General features: G+C 38.8%; 1 protein-coding gene across 3 annotated transcripts in view; it reads left to right on the top strand.

Annotated features, from left to right (window-relative positions):
* The first annotated feature begins 8,492 nt into the window (after nucleotides 1-8,492).
* GATM (glycine amidinotransferase) overlaps nucleotides 8,493-15,381 on the top strand; it is a 29,684-nt gene continuing 22,795 nt past the window's right edge. For all 3 annotated transcript variants that reach the window (XM_065641555.1, XM_065641553.1, XM_065641554.1), the window contains exons 1-3: nucleotides 8,493-8,606; nucleotides 9,057-9,275; nucleotides 14,779-14,974. In XM_065641555.1, the coding sequence (XP_065497627.1) occupies nucleotides 8,538-8,606; nucleotides 9,057-9,275; nucleotides 14,779-14,974 (484 nt within the window). In that variant the 5' untranslated portion in view covers nucleotides 8,493-8,537. The remainder of the gene's footprint in view (nucleotides 8,607-9,056; nucleotides 9,276-14,778; nucleotides 14,975-15,381) is intronic.

Here is a 15,381-nt window from a genome sequence, read left to right on the forward strand (position 1 = left end):
CGAGGCTTTGCCAGCAGGCAGATACTTGGCTTTGATCCACAAGATGTCACCAGAGGGTAACAAGTAACTGGAAGTTTGTTTTAAATTTGGATTCAAGCTCACTGTACTGTTGGATAAGGGGAACGTATGTGGACAGTGAGCATGGGAAAGCCCTGCACTCCTTATGCTGGCTAACCATAGGATGATCCAGGCTGCACATTTTCTGTGCAGACAACATCCTCTCTTTTCTATTTTCTATTGTTTTATGGTTTGATGGCAGACTTCACTGTAATGGTACAAGGCAGCATGATTTATTCTAGCTAGCTCAAGTGACAATAATCATACCACAAAACAACGCTTACCTAATTACTGATGAATAGCAGAGAGATGGGATTCAGAGTGGATGACTCGTGGCTTTGGTGAACCTGTGTAACAGGTCAGCTGGGTTTGTTCTTTTCTTACCTGTTTCACCTGACCCTTCCCACTGAAAGTCCCAACTGAGTACTTTTCAGGATTGCTAAACTGAAATCTTCAGCTTTCAGTTTCGTGTTTCAAATGCCTTTCTGTCCCATTGTCAAATTCACAGCTACTACAGTTGCTATTACAGGTTTATTTGCAGTGTTAGCACAGCATTTCTGTAAGCTTGCAATCAAATGAGACAGTCTGACCTGATCTAATTCATTGGTCCTGCCAAAAGGAGTGATTCGGTTTCCCTTTCCTTCTTATGTGACATCCTAGCTCCACTGCCTCCCTTGCTCCAGCTCTGGCGCTCTTCTGACACTTCACTGATGAATTCAGCTCACTAAGCCAGCAGAAAACTGTATTTTGCTGGGTGAGTTCTCTGCTGACTCACTGACTAGAACTGGCTCATCAAGGGAATCATATTAGTACCAATGCATATTAGGATTAGTGCCAACCATATTAGGACCAATACAGAGGAGGGAATGGAGATAATAAGCAACAGCTTGATCTCCCTTCCCTACATGCTAAATCTCAAATCCTCCTTCTGTTCCTTTCCCACTTCTATGTGGGTTGAAAGGTGTCTATTAACCAAGCAAAATAATTTCTGTAAATGTAAGAACCAATTTCGTAGTCTATACAGAGATAAATCACTGAACCTACTCATGGCTCAGTTCAAGCCATTCCGTTTTTGTCCTCCCTGTCTGGCAGAGGTTCAGGAGATGAAGGTCAGTGAAGTATATGCTCTGTCACGTCTTGAACTGCCTAGACTTAGCTCTCTGCTCATTTATGACAGGCTAAAGAAATTCTAGGTGAAGCTGTCTGAATCATAGTGAGACTCATCTTTCATTTGCAGAGGTGTTAGAAGCAACTGGTATTAAATTCTAGGAAGAAAATTGTAATATTCTACAGTGATATGTGAGAGATTCCTGGTGTTGGATGGTAACTAGATTCTTGGCACTGAGCCCATCCTCATCTTCCTTGGGTGGACATGGTTGGGATTCATCAGAATAGATGTGCTCTTTAAGATCAGGGAAGGGAGCTGTCAAAGCTCGGGAATTCTCTCATTTCCTAACACAGAAACTCCAAAGGGAGCCTTGCTCAATTCTCTTTCATGGAGTTGAGAAAATGTTTCCATCCTATATGGAGATTTTTAATTCTGTTAGTTCATTACAGATGCACAGCCAAGCTCATTGCAGAGCTATGCCAGCAGAAGTTCAGTGTTCAGATAGGTTAGTACAGGTATGCCAGTCATTGCAAGTAAGCTACTTGCTCCCTCCTCTCTGCTGAGGGCTTGTTATTTGTCAAGAACTGAAGTGGCCAAGGGGAGATGAAAGGGTAAGAATAAAGCAGAAAGCTTAGCTGAGCCTTGACCTCAGGAGAATTTAAAATTACTCCTTTCCATCAAATTTTGACTTTGCCATTTTTTTCATTTGTGATGGAAGAGTAAATGACATCCATGTGTCCAAATCCAGTGTTGCTTTTGAACCATTAACTCTAGGCTTGAGACAGATAAAGCATAAAACTCACAATAAATTTATGACATCCTCTGAAGGAGACACTCAAATCAAACCCTACTTGTCTAGTTTGTTACTATCCTACCATCGAGGCAAGCTTATACTCAGAAAACTTTTCAGAGGCATTACAGTATGAGCAGCATTCAGAGATGCTGCCAATAAGAGCATCAAGTGATGGAATGTGCTTATCAAAGAACTGTGTTTTCTTAGAAGAAGGGGATGGGAAGAAGCTTTATTCTCACAGCCTTGTTTACTGAGCAACAGCAGCAAATTGAACAGACAAGATCTGCCATCTAGTTTAGTCTAAGGGTACTCCAACCTCTTTCACAGGAATAAACTGCATGCATTTGCTAGAAAAGAGTAACTGAGTAATTGCTTGTCTGTTAAAGGGAACATTCAAAAGCTCAAGAAACTGCACAGGGTGACTGAGGTTCTGTGGCTTATTCCTCTTGTCAGGGAGTCTCTTGAAGACATTCTTTAGTTCAGTGTAGAAAGGCGAAGCAGTGGAAAGCTGAGTTTTGTAGCATTTCTCTCTAAAGTAAATAGAGGTCTAATAACTTCGGTGTATTGGGTTGTCCTCTCCTGGAAGCTTGGGATGGATAAGAGGTTATTGGAGAGCCAAAGTTTCCTGTCTTTTCCAAGAGAGAAAACAAGTGGAACAAATGCTAAGTATTGCCACAAAAAATCATGCAAAACCCCTTCACATTAGGAGGCAAGTAGCTTACTTGCAGTTGCTACTCACACAATGGTTAAAGGAACCAGCATTTTTGAAAGTGTTGTTCAGATGTATAATGTGATATGGCTGCAATTTTAACTCCAGCAGGAGTGAGAAAAAAACTGGATGCAGTTGTTAGTTTAAGCATACAACAAATTTATGTTAATAATTTCTATAAATTTTCTTCAAGAAATATGTGAAGCAGTTTTCAAATTTTAAATGCTAATGTACAACAGGCTACGTTGCAAGACCATATATTTGAGATTTTAAAAATTTCAAATGTCCTGGAGCCATGAAGTTCACTTGGCAGCCCTGACAGAAAGTATTGTCACAGTACTGACCCTAGAAAGTGTTGGCAGATCGTGTTACTGTATACATGGAAATGCTGTTCTGAATGAAATCTATCCTACCAAGTGATGTGCCTTTTGCTGCATGAACCTCCTGCATTTTTCAGTAGTCAGCACTGCACTGCTTCTGGAAATGACAGAGTGTAAATGTCATGGATTATGATCACCAAATCCCATGCCTTCATAGACCCTTCTTCAGCTCTGTCACCTTTCTATAATAGAAACAAGACATCTAAAATTAAACCAGATATTTATATATATGTTGGTACTCATGTTTATGCGCAAATACAGTGTAGCTAGTCAGAATGTGCATTTCTGCAAGCTCTGTTTGGAAAATAAATTAAATATTACATCAGTCATTTCCATGATGTAACATGATTTGTGAACAGCCAGAAGGACAGTGGAAAGTCCTGTCTTCCTGAAATCAGATGGATTGAGTCAACAAGGACTATTTTATTTGCTCAAAGTTCCAAACACTTTTTTGACTACTTCTAAGCCAAAAGTTTTGTCTAACGATTATCTCACCAGAGTTCTGTTACTGTGTTTGCTATTTCAATTTTAACTTCTATCTCCTTTCTGGCCAGTGTCCTGCCCTTCACATACATGCATCTCTACTACCTATACTGTTGTTTCCTTAGCTCAGTTACTGAGCCTTGGTTTGGGTTAGGATACATAACTATGTTTCTCTACATCTTTCTAGTATTCCAGCTACCTGGTTGCCAAAAAAGGAATTATTTCCTAAATTATCAGACATGTTTGAAATTTAGTACAATACATATTAATATTTATATGTTCTTTTGAAATGCGTTTTGTTGAAATGCATTTTGATTATATATGCGATGTGATTGCATTTTGCAATTAATTTTTGAAGACATTTTAACAGAAAGATATGAAGAGCAGTGTTTGCATAAATAAAATAAAATAATACACCAAGAATTGAATCATAGCAGTGTGCTAACAATCTTAAAAAATTTTGAATCTATTGCTATCTAAGTTTCGTATAGAAAACATCTACATAGGTCATCTGCTTTCAAACAGGAGAAATTTTTTATCTTTTGATTTCTTAAAGACAAGGAAGGTTTTACTCTTGCTTCCTAAGAACATAAGGCTATATGACTGCGGGTTGTGTATGTGCATATATGTCTATGTCTGTTCTCTCCTTCCCCTCCCTGTAACTTGAACCTCTTGGCTCCTTTCAGACAAATTTGAGAAAGGGTCATAGGTCTCAATGGTATTAAATTCCTACAAGTTCTGTGATAATAGCTAGCTGGATAGGAATAAAAAGACCCCTTAAGTGCACCTGCTAGCAGAAAGGTTGCAGAGCCATTAGGTACTGGTGTATCCACAGAGTGGAGATTCCTTATAAATCCTGATCCCTGCTGATGGTACATACCATGTAGTTTATCATTATGATTTATCATTTACCATATGAATTGCACAAAAAGAGAAGAAATCAGTTTTACTTCGTTCTTGTACTCATAGGAATAAGTGTTTCATTCTATAGTCAAAACTCCATTGTAGCAGATTGCATTCAGTCTGACGGAGAATTTTGCACTTCAGCATGTCACACAGTGAAGAGGTCCTGACAAGGAAGAACAGAAAATCTTCAAAGAAGTACCCAAAATTAGCATTTGGGGAAAGCTCTGTCAATAACTAGAAAGGATAAAATAGGCAGAAGCCATGTAGAATTTGTCAGCAAATTTAAATAATGAATCAGGTTTGGTGAAGCTGGAATTAGGAAGAAAGAATTTCCTGCCATTTCACATATGTAGATTGTTTGTTTAGATAAGAGGTTAAATCTAATTGTATGCTTCTTTTAAGTGTGAAGAAAGATAAAACAAGAATTTATATTGTTTAATTAAATTTGAAATATCTTTCAAAGGACTTTGAAAATAGTACATTGATTTTCAGCTCTTATAGGTCATGAGTTAAAGTTAAATATGTTAAAATAAAGAAATTGTTTTAATTATGTGCAACAAAAGATTTTGACTGTTTTTAGAGTTCAGAGTTGGCAACAAAATTTTGAGCTTGGAGGAGGAAAAAAAAAAGTCATTTTAATATTTTGAGGTGTATTTATTCTCCTCAGCTGAAACAGTCCAGTCTTCTGAACTTCAGAAAGTCTGAAACTTGCTTTCTAAGAAGCACACTGGATTCTTCTATGTTGTTCCTGATAGCTAACAGATAAGATTTGCTGTGCCAAGTTCTCTTCTTGTGGGTGTAGTCTGTTGGAATTTAGCCAGCAGTATGCTTGACAAGGTACTACAAGGAACGGAGGACTCTCACGTTTGTATTGATGAACAGACTAAGTTTCTGTAAGTAAAGTAAAAGAATAAGTAAAAACTGTTGAATATATGTAAATGTTAAGACCAGCTCATAGCAGATATGCCATACCAAATTGTTCTAATCAGTAATATAGCAGAAATACTGGTAAGAAAGGGTAGGCTCTTCTTTAACCTTAAACATCACAGCCCTCAAGTACTTCAGGCATGTTGCTATACCACATCACAAATCTAAACAACAACATATGCTCTGAAAAGCAGGACCTCAGTTCCTGGGCAGATGGGAATTCACATTTAAATAGTAGTGTCATCCCTTGAGACTTCTGTTTCTTTAATAGATATGTGTTAGAGAAAAAGATACATGAGACTGGGACCAGATACTGTCCTAAAACATAGCTGAGTTTATACTTTGATCTTCACTAACGCTGATCTTGTTGCCAAGGATAACTTCTCTCTACTGCACACTTTTTATAATTCCGTGGTTTTAAGCTAGATTTTTACCACTTAGTATCTTATTCTCTAAAGCTGTTGGGCCAGAATGTTCTTCATTAACTGGAACCACATTGCTTTAAATGGATTACCTAGTTATCAGAATGAAATGGTTTTATATAAACCTGCAAAGCACCTTATATCATTCAGAAATGATGGATAGAATATTACAAAAAATGCATGGACCCCCATTAAAAAAACAAACAAAACCAAACTTGCTATTTAATCATTATAGACCAGATAGCAGCAATGTGAAGCTCCTGTTCCTGTTTCAAGTTAAAATTCTGTACTGAGGTGTGGTTTGCAGTGGAAGAAAATAACTGTACTAGATCAGCACATAATTTTGAAAATAATTGTCAAGCTTTTGGGTAGTGAGCTCAGCTTTCAGGGTGTTGCAATAATTCTATTGATTGGATATTATAACATTAATGATGTGGTCTTATAATAAGATTTTTGATCCAAAGAGTTCCGCACCTGCTTAGTCAACCACGTTTAAGTAACTTTCTTGTATTTGAATGAATGTGGCTTTATATACATTTGAATAATCTTTACTGGTTTTGTGTTCCACGATTTTTTGTCAGTTAAAACATACATTGGTAGATCAAGCTCTTCTTGTAGAAGAGGAAGAAGATATAAAGAACTACCTGGTATATAAAACACAAGAGGACTCATTTTGATGACAAAGAGGGGACTGTGAGGAGTGACACTTCGATACACCATGAATGTGAACTGTATGAATTCTGTATTGGGTTTTCAGGAATAAGAAGATGTAAGCAGAGAAATACAAGTAAGTGTTTCCTTTAAGGAGACAAATGAGTTGTTTGGGTTTTTTTTAAATAATAAGTGGCCCAGAAGATGGTCAAGTGATGAAAGAAGCATAGGGATACCACTAGAGTGCATTTTATATGGTTAGTGCATTGATAGTGTTGAAGGTATCAAGGCCCATATGAGGGCAATCTGAGTCAAATGACTGCTGCTCAGTGAAGGCTGAAAGGAAAACGCTGTTTACCATGAGTAAAGGTTTCAAGGTCAGACCATAAATGTGCCAGTTAGGAAAAGGAAAGAATTTCTGCTTTGTTTGTACTTAAATGAAGATTGGCTTATGTCCAGGAGGAACTACCCCTAAGAAAGGAAGAAGCAGACCTTTGAGATATGAGAAAGAATATCTCACTGAAAAAATGGAGTCCATCAGAATTTTTTTTTTCAATGGCAGAGCATCAACTACAAAGCTCATTGTAATGATGGTAAGAACAATTTTAGGGACCCTATAAAGCATCGAACATATGTAGTAAGCAGGAAAAAACATATTATGCAGAGTCAGAAAATCTATGTAAACTGAGTTGATAAAGAATGATCCAAAGGTCCAAAACTAGCTGATAAGTTGAGAAGGACGGAAAAAGAAGCAAGACCTTTGGATTTAGTCACAAGCCAATCATTAATTTTTTTAGAAGGTCAATGTAAGTAAAGTGACCTTAGCAAAATAAACTGAATCAAATAACAAGCATTTGAGCAGAACTAGCATAAACTTAGGGGCTTGGGGTTTGTTTTTTAATTAAGTAGATTACAACATTTCTTAACTAGGAACTAAGGAGCATCAAGAAAATTCCTTTTTGAAACTAAAGAGAATATTATTGTATCCTTTTTAAATATAAGAATAGTGTTTGAGGCAATTATGTTACAAATGAGTCCTAACAAATTGAGTTATGAAAAAGTTCTGCAGTCATATGAAACGGGGTAAAGCATGCTTGATATCATACTAACTAAATTAAATAACTTTGCTGTGAGAAGTGTGTAAATTCATTAAGAGAGAACTCACACTGTCCTGTTTCTCCTGGGAAGATGTTATGTGTACCTGTGCCAAAAAGGCAAACTGCTGAATGATTAATTACCAAGTAGAATAAAACTTGCTTACTCCTATATCTAAGGCGTATTAAAACTGTAGCTGATTTGCTGTATTCTAAGACTGTAGCTTACGTTTTAATATATGTTAATGCCAGTGATGTTTACCTTTTTCCTGCTATGGATATGTCTGCAGAGTTCACTAGCACTACCTGCAATCTTACATGTAGAAGTCACGTTAAGTATCGTGTCTGTTCACAGACATGCCCTGCCGTACTAGCTCTGGATGATGAAGTGTAGGCTGAAGCAGTATTGACCAAAGCTGGAGAAAGGCTGGGCACGGCATGGGTGATACATGCAGGACCAAAAATAATGAGCTTGAAAGAAAGATGCAGATGTTTGTAACTTCAAGCAGAATAGCTCAGGTGAAACTAATTTTCACTGTGCCTGCTTTTTACTTTTTAAATCAAATGATTTAAAAGTGAACTTTTATGCAAAGTTCAGAAAATGCAGAATAATCTATCAGGCAAAGGGAGATATACTAAATATGAGTAGAGCTGGTGGCAAACACATTTTTAATTGTAAACTGCAGTTCTGTTGAGATAGTATTTTTGAAGATGCTTCTGTTGATTTTATCATGGGAGATTTTGCAGGGGGGAAAAAAATGTGTTATTGTAAGTTAACAATTTTAGATTTCCATTTTAAGATGAGTTTTCATCATCTTACAGCCGCAGCTCGGCAAGGGCACGACGCTGTCGCCCCAGAACAGGCTCCGCGCCACCCCGCAGGCGATGGGCGGTGCTGGGGGCGTGTCGGGCCGCTATAAAGGCGGCGGGCCGGGGGGAGCGGTAGTTGCGCTGGTGGTGGGGGCGGGCGCGGAGCTGTGTGGAGCTGTCTTGTCCTGCCAGCAGAGATGCTGCGAGTGCGGTGCTTCCGCGGGGGGAGCCGGGGAGCCGAAGCGGCGCATTACATCAGCTCGCGGGTTGGTGCCAGGCAGATCCGCCGCCGCGCTCGGAGAGGCTGGGGTTGAGGATGCTCCGGCGGGAGGGAGGGTGGCGCTTGCGGCCCCTCCGCGCCGGCAGGTGTAGGCGTGCGGGGGTGCTCCGAGAGGTGGTGAGCGGGCTACGCCCTTTTTTTGACTGAGTCTCACCTATGCATCCTCTCAGTTAAGCAGCACAGAGTGTGGTGCCTCCAGTTGCCACTGTGAATGCTGTGCTCCTATGAGCACAACTGAAGGTATTCTAAAAGGTGAATTGTCCTTTAAGCATCTAGTAGGCTGTGAGTAAATTAGAATGGCTGTAACAAGCTGTGTGTGTTTGTTAATGCTTCAAATAATGTACATTGCTCTGGGATAACAGTGTAAGGCACTAGTGGACTGAACCATTGCCTTTTGTAAGGGAAACATAATTTTTGTTCTTATTTTTATTTTAAGCTTGGAAGAGTCTTTACAGGATGGGTGCAGCGATCTTTCCAGAGCACCCAGGCAGCTACAGCCTCCCAGAACACCTGTACTGCTGATGACAACAAGGCTACTAGCCCTGTGCCTAAGGACTGTCCTGTTTGCTCATACAATGAATGGGACCCGCTGGAAGAGGTCATTGTGGGAAGAGCTGAAAATGCTTGTGTCCCACCTTTTTCTGTGGAGGTTAAGGTAAACAATTAACACCCCCCCCCGCCCCCCCCCCCCGAAATAGGAAATAATGTGATTCTTGTACATATGATTTGCTTACCTTTACAGCATGTGAGGTGTGGTATTTAATCTTGAGGATTCTTCTTTCAAACTAGTTGTTTACACCTGTGAAGTTTTGCAGCACAGCCACATTAATGGGGATATGCTTTTTCTTCCTGCTTTCACCTGAATTGGTTGTTTTAACAGAATAGTAGGGAGAATCTCTAATATGCACAGTCTGTTCTAGTAATATAGCCTTGATGCTGTCAAAGTACACTCTCTAGCATTTGAGATAGTTGGTAGAATTGACGAAAGTTTAATTGGGCTCAAAACTAAGTAGGGTTATCACTTGAAAAAATGTAGTCTTCTAATTACTAGTCTGTAAAAGATTGAGTGCTATAGCTGTAGAGTAGCAGGACTATTCTTTTAAAATAGCTCTTAAATAGCTCACTGGAACTCGTGTGCTACAGTAAGTGTTGTATGGAAATACATACTTCTCTGTTTTTCGGGGTTTTTCTGTGCTGAAAACTACAACAGCAACCTAAATAAATCCACATTTCTTTGTTCTCTGAAATGTTGTATTTTAGAACAGGAACATTCACACAATGAGCTTCCTCCAGATTTTTATTATGTACTTTACCTGGACTTTAAAGTTGCTAAGTATGTGTTGTTACCTGCATTTGTGGGCATGATTTTGAATTGTTCTTTTCCAGTGTCACAGTACAGTACTGCCTTTGAGGCAGCATATAGTCTGTGGCTATCACAGCAAAATGAGCTGGCACACTACTTCTTAAGAGACCTTAGTAAAACTTTAAAGGCAATCTTGAAAAAGTTGACCAGAAGACCTCAGTTAAAAGAAGAAAGGGAATTCTTCTGTTCTGGCATTGGGGGAATGGCAAACAAAGATACTAAAAATGTGCTGAAAGTGGTAGTTCAGAGGAAGTTTTGGTTTTACTTGTGGGGAAGACCGCTCTTCCTCCAGCCTCTTTTATGTTTGTATATTTTTCTTCAGAATCTGTGCTATGATTCTGGGCAAAACTGTTTGGAGGAGTGTGAATGAAATACTGCAGCTCAGTGGTTCTAATCCCCAGATAGAAGAGTAATCATTGACTCACACTGGGATGTTTGAGATGATATCTTGGCCTCAGTGAGTGCAATGAAAACTTTACCACTGACTTCATTATGGTTGTATTTACTCCTTGAAAGCTGAAGCTCAGTTATCAACCTTTGGAATCCTGTTTCAGGCACTCCAAAGATATTCTAGCAGCTTCAGAAAAAGAAGCACATGAGGATTGGCATTTTTAATACACAAGTGTATGTATGTTCAACTGCCATAATGAATGTACAGAAGGAGTAATGAAAAAAATGTTTATTACATTGTATAACATTAAATGAGGCAAAATTCTGTTCTCAAGTAGTGGCCAAGGGCTTGCTTTAATGTCAGAAAAAGTACTCTTTCAAATGTCTAACTTGCATGTGCGACATACTATATAGCTAGCCTGGTTCTAGTGCCTGTTAATCCATAACTAGTTAAATGAGATCAGAACTTCACTTTCTGTTACATGCAATATCAAAAGCTCAGTGAGGAATATTTAAGTATGGGATTACCTCTGCAATTCAAATACCTACGACTTGGGGTTAAAGCAAGCTTTAACTTTGCTTTATGTAAACCGCCAAGTCTAAAGAGTACATTTGCCGCAACAGGTAATAATAATAGAACATGCCAGCTGAGATGTGGTTTCTTCTGGTTTCCTCTGCTTTTGTCTTAAAGCATGCTGTAGAAATGCAACAGTAACTTTACCTGGGGGCATTGCTGAATAACCCAAACAGTAATCCAAATCCTACCTTGCCAATACTGATATAGATTCAGTTATTGTTCAAATCTTTATGTGGCTGAAAGTTAAGGTATGTATATGTGGTGTTCCAGGATAATACAATAGCCAGAAATCCCTGTTACTGTCCCCGTGAGTAGCAGTATTAGGGTTGATGTGTATCACGTGCCTTCTGCCAAGTATGAATGAGGGTCATTGGTTATGGAGTTTTAAACTGCATTATGAAGTTTTAAACCACAGTTTAAAACTAGCAAATTTGAGTTGTATAAGGAAAAATTGAGGCCTTAGACCTGAGATGCTTTAAAAAAAACATATCTGAGATTATAAGTTATGCTCTGAGATACTTTTAAGTTGTGTGTTAGAATTGTACTTGGAAAATATTTTCAATGTGAAAGTATGGCTCTATTCAGCACTCAGTTGTACTTTGAGACATGGTTTTCTTATACACAAGTCTTTTCGCTGTGATATAGGAATGATGTGCTTGTCATAAGAAGGAGGAAGGAATGAACTGAATACAAAGCCTTACATATCTGATGAATATTAATGAGAGAAGACTATTACATATTCTTTTGGGAGCCTGAAAGGGCTACATAGGTTACGTAGAGGTAAATACACTGTTGGGAAGCATGGGAAATCTTAACTAAGAGGTTAACAACCACACTAATTAGGAAGATGCTCTTTTTTGAATTGGTACTTCGGTCAAAAATTTCACAGTTCAGATGTATTCCTCTGAAGCAGCTGACAGTCAAACAGTAGAGCTTTATAACTCTGTACTCTGCAATGTTTTTCAGTATATTTTGTGAATAATAATGCATTTTTGGTGAACAGGTATTATTACCGCAGATCGTTTTATCTTGAGTGAGAAGCTGGAGGGAAGTACTTAATACTGAATTAGGCAAAAAGCATTTTGATCTGAATTTCTCTTTCAATGTGCTAAATTTAATAACTGTCATTACTAGCTTTAAGGTACATCTCAAGAGTGTTAACATTATCATGTTAATTATTTTCCACAACAAATGTTTTAAATACATAGCAACTATAGGGAGTAATTCTGCTGTTTCTTAAAGACAATATTTTCCTTACAGCTTTCTGAAAATAAAGGGTTTTTCTTAAATGCTGCTACAGTTACACTCAGCCAGTAGGTTATAAAGTGCATTGAGGAGATTATTTAAAGCTCTTTTCTGTTTCCTGGATGTGGTACTTTTTGGACAGTCTGAAATGAATTGTATGTATATGATCAAAGGGGCCTGAAATCTCAACCCTGAATTGGTATGAAATAGATGTTCCAGTCATATACCCTTTTCCTGGTTGTTCAGAAGATGGGGAATAGGAGTGATGTTATGGTGTTAACCCTTACTCTGCATAACTTTCACTAATATGATGGCATAATCTTAAAGACTAGTGTAATTCCTCTGTTTTGAAAAAGCTGTTTTAGAGGACACCTGGTGAAGAGGGGAGCTGCAACTCTTGGGAATTAATGAGATTCAAATACCTCATGGATGGCTCTGAAAATAACTAGGTTTACTCCTCAGGACAAATTTGTCTTGTTAGCAGAACGGTCTTCCATAGGAATGCTAGGCACTTCATGTGATCTGCATGTGACATCTGAACAGCTGGCAAGTCTGAGGTGATCAAATTACCCAAGACCGCACTTAGAGAAAAAGAATACATTTCTTCAGGAAGGATGGGAAGAAGCTTTAGTACTGGAGGTGCAGGATGGCCACGCAAAGATCTTTGCCCGGGCTCTCTATATACATGTTAAGAATGTCTTAAAGGTTAAATTTTCTCTTCCTTCTGTCTTACCTCTCTAGCATGAGAGCAAATACCAAAAAATAGTAGAGAATACAGTGGATAGTGAGACAGGGCTTCAGATGAATGGCCCTGCCTGCTTGGGGGTCACTGGCAGTGCTAGCACTAAAGGAACATCACTGCATTGTTTTTGACCAGAGCATTGCTTTCTGGAAGGTAGTTGGGACTGCAGTGTCTGAAGATAACCTCATGTTTGGGAGGGCAGGTTCTCCTGGATCCCGTTGCTGTCACTCACGCTGCCTGAATAAGCAAGACTGTTTGGTAGAAGGAAGGCCTGACCACTTGCTTACCTGTTCCTGACCTCTTCTGCTATTGTTCCAGAAGGGCTCCATATGCACTTTTTCCTCTGTGTTAGTGTTAGCAGAGACCCATCAAAACCGTTGGTTTCACAGCATATACATCTAGATGAAGTACTTTCAAAGAGACACTGAACTGAAGGAGCATCATTTGTTTTGATTATGCGTCTGGATTTTCTCAACCATGCGAACTAGGACACCATTTTTAGTTAGTTTTAAACTTGAGAAGACTATCACAGGATTTCAGCAGCAGAGGATTTAGGCCTCTAAATGTTGTTCTTGTTTTAATCCAACCCTGATAGGTGAATGCAGTATCTCTTGTATTCTCTAGACTGCTGCTGTGCCTGAAGTATGGCCCCTTCTAGCCAACAAAGTGTGTTACCTGTACTTAGGATGGCTTTAGAATTCCTTATGTCATCACTGTGACAGTACTGAAGTGAGGTTTTAACAAGGCAACTTCTACAAGCTCATTTTGGAGATGAGCTCAAGGTTGTCTTAACTTAAAAACATGTCTGCTAGCCTTATTAAATAGCAGAGTCTATAGGATTTGCTGTGCTTGGTGTGTTTGTACAGGTCTAGTGTATTAAGGACCAATATTACACTTCAGTTAGTATTTAGTGGCTAATGTAGTCTCTTTTAATGAGAAAGTAATGAGACTTTCTGTAGGGCTATGGCTAAAGAGGGGAAGAGACTTCTAGAAATATTTATTACATTATTTATAATAGTATTTACATCAGTAGAAACAAGTAATATAAGCCACTGATCCATCTATATCCAACAATATGAGGAAATTTAAATAAACTGAAAATCCCATCTAAAAGTCAAACTAAACTTGCAAGTGGGAGTGAAATGTGTATTTACCACTCCACACTCCAGAATGGCTTTCCCTTCTTTTTTTCTGCTGTTCCTCAGAGGACTTTTTTTTTTTTCTTGGACGTTGTGCCACATGTACAGTCTGTCAGCAGTACTAAAACTATCTGCCAGGTCAATGAGCCTGCTTAGCACGTACAGCTGAAACTTAACTTTGTTACTGTATGTAAGTATTTGCGAGGATATCAGCCATTCACAACTAACGCCTGCACTTACAGAAGGTTAATGACTGGACACATGCACATCATAGAACATCTGAGTGAAACCTTGCCAATGGTGTGTATAAATAGAAGTAGTAAAGACAAAAAATCAAGTCAGCAGAGTGCTATTAGTACCAGGATAGGGATTCTCAGCCAGGAATAATTGAACATTTATCTGGAGCATTGAAGCTTCTCTCTTTCTTTCATCCTTTCCCCTCTCGCCCCTCCAGCCCCCTGCCTCTTTATTTTAGAAGAATCAGCAGGACAATAACAATTCTTAGCAACTCTTAAAAATATTGCAGGAATCAAATATAACGCACACTGCAACATGTTAGGATCCTAACATATAGAAAGCGATGGGAAGTCAGTGAAAGAACAAGAAACTCTGAATATTAAGAATTGGGTCTTATGCAGCTATTTCGCTCTGCCAAGATAATTGATGTTTATTCTGTGTCACTTACCTGTTATTTTGTTTCAGGCAAACACATATGAAAAATATTGGGGATTTTATCAGAAATTTGGAGGCCAGAGCTTCCCCAAAGACCATGTAAAAAAAGCTATTGCTGAAATTGAAGAGATGTGCAATATTTTGAAAAGAGAAGGTGTAATTGTCAAGAGACCTGATCCAATTGACTGGTCTGTGAAGTATAAAACACCTGATTTTGAGTCTACAGGTAAATGTTCTTCCATTGTTGAAGGCCTTGTCTGTTTAGCTCTTGTCTGAGACATTTTGGTTGTCATCTATTCTACCTTCTTGCTTGGAGCAGGATCATTGCCAGTGCTAGAGGAGGTCAGTGATGGCTTTGTGTAGCTATGACTTGGAAAATCTCCAGGGATGGAGATTCTGCCACCTGGTTTGCTGACCTGTTTCGGTGCTGCATGGTCTTCCTAATGAAAAATGTTTTCCTAATACCTAACCTGAACATTACACACTGGCATCTGTTGCCAGATTCCCATGCTATGTTGTCACTGGTGCTACCAACAAGTGTTCATCTGTCATGTTTAATGGTCCTGAAAGTAGCTGTAGGCTGTTACTGATTTGAACCCTACTCACCACATGAAATAAGCTGAGGTCCCTCCA

Source organism: Caloenas nicobarica, chromosome 10 (assembly GCF_036013445.1).
Source record: "Caloenas nicobarica isolate bCalNic1 chromosome 10, bCalNic1.hap1, whole genome shotgun sequence".
Taxonomy (NCBI): domain Eukaryota; kingdom Metazoa; phylum Chordata; class Aves; order Columbiformes; family Columbidae; genus Caloenas; species Caloenas nicobarica.